Source organism: Formica exsecta, unplaced genomic scaffold (assembly GCF_003651465.1).
Source record: "Formica exsecta isolate Colony F162 unplaced genomic scaffold, ASM365146v1 scaffold72, whole genome shotgun sequence".
In the NCBI taxonomy this organism is placed as follows: Eukaryota; Metazoa; Arthropoda; class Insecta; order Hymenoptera; family Formicidae; genus Formica; species Formica exsecta.
In genome coordinates this window covers 2568539-2573462 of record NW_021853485.1, presented here as the reverse complement: position 1 = coordinate 2573462, position 4924 = coordinate 2568539, and the positions used below count along the sequence as shown (strand labels likewise).

The 4924-nt window shown below is 33.9% G+C and overlaps 1 protein-coding gene across 1 annotated transcript in view; it reads left to right on the top strand.

Moving 5' to 3' along the window:
- The window catches only part of LOC115243622, a 6156-nt gene extending 2067 nt beyond the window's left edge, over nt 1-4089 (top strand). The window contains 3 exon segments of the mRNA XM_029820755.1: nt 1436-3681; nt 3785-3851; nt 3853-4089. Coding sequence (XP_029676615.1) covers nt 1436-3681; nt 3785-3851; nt 3853-3925 — 2386 coding nt within the window. The 3' untranslated portion in view covers nt 3926-4089.
- The last annotated feature ends 835 nt before the right edge of the window (nt 4090-4924 follow it).

The following is a 4924-nucleotide window of genomic DNA, read 5'->3' as shown; positions in this document are numbered from 1 at the left end:
AAAAAAAAAAAAAAGGAAAGAAAAGGAGACGAAAAGAGAGACAAACGGAACGAATTACAATAAAGACGTGAGAGTTCCTCGTTTCTTTCTCTCTCGATCGGAGGAGAGCTGTCGCGCGTCCCTCTCGGGGGGGTAGCGAAAAAGAAAACCCGAAATGCGGTTTGGGCTTGGTCGTCGACAACGAAATCGGACAAATGCGTGAGCGAACGAGTTGTCATTGCAGCCTCCGTTATTCTATCCTGTAATACCGCACAATATCGCGGATAATATCGCTGTACGTTTACTTCTCGTGCATCCCAATTCCTCTCATTCCCGATTGATCGACGACACAATAACAATAAAAGTACAGTAAATAACAACAATAATAACGGAGACAGACAGAGAAAACTACATCAAGCAAACCCCAATCTGTAATCAGTAAACAATTTGTATCGCAAAGTTCATAGAAAAAAGTGCCGTCACGAGGACGAGATCCTAAGAAGATCGAGCGAGTACGAAACAATAATGCAACAAGATCCTTGCTCAGAATTTTTATTCTAGAAAAAAGATCCGGAAAAACGATGCAACGGATATATACCGAGAGCGTGTGACACTTGTACCCGAAGGGATGACAATATGTGACGACCAACCAAGCCTCTCGTGTTGAGAGACGCTCTCTCGTTTATGGTATATAAACGTGTTACAAATTTAGTACGTTAAAAGGGGCTCGCGCGGCCGCACGTGCGAGAAAAACAGAAGTGTGTCTGCGCGGAGAAAGATGCGTAACTCCTGTTACCGCGAGTCCTAGCCGAGTCGAAGACGTCTTCTCGAGGAACCGTCTTTCCGACTGGGACTCGACGGAAAGTTGTAATAAGTAATAAGTATCGCATAGACACTCCCCTCGTCTACATCGGCAGTTTTTGCGGAAGCTAAAAGCGTTCTTAGACTCGTAACGTTATATATATATCGCGTGTAAGGAAATTTTTTTATAGTTTATAGTTTAATATGTAAAAGGACAGAATTTGTGTCTATATATGTAACTTTTTTTACCTTTTTTTTTTTACCTCTCGGTTTTAATTATGCGTATTACAACGAATCGTGACAAATAAATGTCATCGATAACTTTACGGCAATATGACATAATGATATGATATAACGATAACATTACAAGTCTGGACGCGCTTTAAGAGGATCGTCGTGTCGCGCGAACGCGCGAGACATCACCCCGAAATATCGTTACTCGTCGTCGCTAAATCGAGAGAGCGTGCTGTCGCCGAGAAAACGGTATCTCGAACTCTCGGTGGAATTCGTCCGTAACACAACGAGGCGCGACAGTATGTGTGTGTGTTAAGTAAAAGTTTTTTTCTCTCTTTTTTTTTTTTTTTTTTTTTTTTTTTTTTTTTTATGATTATTGTAGAAAATTTCCTTGATGTTTATACTATTATTTCGTCAACAGGGCACGAAATATTGTGGTGAGATATCCATCTTATAGTGTGACATTTCATGGAATTTGTAAAGGACCTGCGGGCACTGAGGAATTAGGTACATGCACACAAATGGCAGTATTTCACCGACATTCATTGATAGAAGAATGCAATAAAATAATAGGAGTAGATGGATTATTTAAGACAGTGGCTAAATATGATTATCCTATATATGTTGACAATCGTTCAGACAAGGAAAAATTACTGCATGAAGCGACATATCATATCATTAATCTAGCCTACACTGAGGAGAGTCGAGATGAAGTAATTCTAAGTGATATATTACCTTATTTGGAAGAAAAAAATTTCAATGTCACAATAGAAACGCTGAGAAAGGTTTTAACAGATGCAAATTGGATTATCAAAGATGGAGAAGATGGACCAATAGTAAAAATTGATGTTTCTTCTTCTGAGTGTGAGGATGAAGATGAAAAGTTTCATAGGGATAATGCTGATTTGATAAATGAAGGAAATATAAACGATTTGAAGTTTGAAGATGAATCATTAGGAAGTGAGATATCTTCTGGACGAAGTTCGTACATTGAAAATTGGGATGAACAACCCAGCATCATCATACCTGAAAATCGCTCTATTGTCCGAGAAAATACTTATTTATTTGATGGTGAACATTCCTTATCAGAATATCATAACGCGAGTTATCAAAACGGATCATGCAACAAGTTTTACCAGTTTTCATTAAACAGTACTTTTCAACAATTTGAAATGGCAAATAAGCCGGCTATGAATATAGAAAAATTTACTGAAAAGAAATGCCGAAATTTAATTTCCGTGCCGTTTAAAAAAAGTTTTTCGGAAAAAGACAATAGTTGTAATTTTGAACAAATGATTTCAGTTAAGAATCAAGTTCATGAAAAGAATGATATGGCAGATATGGTACCATTAAATATTTGTAGCAGTAGTAGTGGTGTTAATAATCAACCAAGATTTACAAGTTCACCTAAAGCTTCTACAAAGCCATTTACCAATATAATTAAACAAAACTGTCCCGAATTGAAAGAACTGCATGCAGTAAATAGGAACATCTTATCATGTATAGAAGAAACAATTAACGAAACTGTATTGGAAACTAACAGTAGTTCATTAAAAGATATTAGTCAGAAATCTAGTAACAGTACTATTACAGAAACAGTTACATTGTGCGCAAGTTCTTTAAGCGATGATATTACTAATATTTCAAAAAATAATGTAGACTTATGTCTCGATAGCAATAACGCACAGCAACATTTGTGTTTAGAGAATAAAGAATTTACCGAAGTTGTGGAATCAACGCAAGGTACAGATGAAAAATTTGTAGAGAGGAACGTTGTAATCAATCGTGAGTCCGATTTCGCGGATAATGTACAAAATGTAGATGTACACCACAGTTTGTCATCGAACAATAAGAATATTGACAACAAAGAAGAAAACGTGTGCTGTACATTAACAAAGACAAATGATAATGGTACGAATGAGCACCAAGAAAACATGATTGATTTTACACAGCCAAATGTGAGGAAAAAGAGCTTAAATCCGCCTAAAGAATTATCGAATTTCAAATCGCAGAACAATAGCGAATGCTCTTCTACTGAATGTGCCAAAAAGACTAGTGTTTTAGAAAATGATAGACTTGTATCTAGTAGCAGTAATAAAGATACAAATAATGTTCAGTTTGCATCAGTATCAAAAAAAAGTGAAGAGATTGTTGGTACAAGCAAAGATGTAAATACGTCAAATATTGTTGGATTAATAAATAATATCGAAGCTAAGTCAGTTTCTCCTTTTGAGACCCCTCCGAACAGTTGGTCTCCCGAAATTATGGATTCCGGTTACCCAAATTCAGCATCCGTGCAAGATATAACACCAGAATATGATTTGTCCAGCATAGCTCAAGATCATATACCGGATTCTGAATCGCCTAGCATTGCGGAAGCGCCAAGACTCGGCGTTTTGGAACCGATTGAGGTGGAAAATGGTGATTTGGCGAACAATAATAGGGATGATGAGGGTAACAATATGATGGCTGTGGATGCTAACGATATTGAAAACTTGCAACCATTTATCGATGTACTGGAAAACGATCTCGAGAATGAAAACGACATTTACGTAATGCAAAACGGTTTTCCTATATGGCTATTGAGATTATTGGACATGGCCAATCCACTTGACTTTGATATACAAGATCGGCAAAATTTGAGGGATCCCGAAGATGAAATTGCAGGTAACTGTATCCTTATCTTTGCACCGTTTGTACAGGGAAAAAATATATTTATAATATTTATATTACTTTTTAATTTAATATTTATTTTATTTTTTAAATTTAGATGATGCTAACTACGTGGGTCATGACGAAGGTTTCGATAGCAGTTCTTCCGAGAATGAGAGCGATATATGAAATGGGAAATGATAACAAGCACGAAGCACAAAAAACTTCTTGCTGGGAGAGTGTGATGCGTGTGATATAATTAAGATATTACAATGTAATCATACATATCATTCTTAGATGTTCCCAACAAAGTCTGCAGTATAGGCTTGGAAGGTAAACTTATATACATTGGAGAACATTCTTGATTACATTTGATATCTGATAAAAAATTTTGCATTTTAGAATATAGAATATTTGATATAAGCAAACAATAATTTTTTCATTTATTTAAATCATGTTGATATACAACTACCTCTTCATTTATTTGTAATAGTAAACTTTTTAATTTTTATATATGTAGCGTTATTAAATAATACATTCAAACCCCTATGTGTAACGTTTTGTATAACAGTAAGGCAAATCTGATTATTAAGTAGAAATATATATTTTTCCCGCGTTTATTAAATATAATTTATAATTTCTATTTTTATATTGTAAATCAAACTTTGTTGTTTTATGGTATTCATCTCTCACAGATTTAAGGAACAGACTGCAAGAAAATTTTCAAATTGCAGCTTTATATCATAAATATATCTCGAAATGTCAGCTTCTCTATTTCATTAAAAAGATCAAACATTCTTGTTAATAGTCAAAATATCAAGAGATTTTGATCTTTTAAAATATATATATATTATTGTCATAAATGTATGATATGTTATGAATGTTGAGTTATTTCGTGATTGACTATAATTTCCTAAAACTTTTTACCCCTAAGACTGAGACTGCATAAGTTATGTTCATAATCATGCTTTGGGCAAATAAAATCGATATAAAATCTGAGTAGATATAATGTCTTCAATATATTTTGAACTAATACAGAAAAGCATGTACATATTATATGGCATAAAAGTTATGAATTTCTTAATATTAAATATTTATATATATATATATTTTCTTACGATTCTACAACATTTTCATTAATTGTTTATTAAATGTCAAAAGTTTCCAATGCAGTATTTTAACATTTAATGTTATTTATGAAAGTTCATAAATATGTTAAGTTTTAATACGTATAACACACACACACACATAATATATA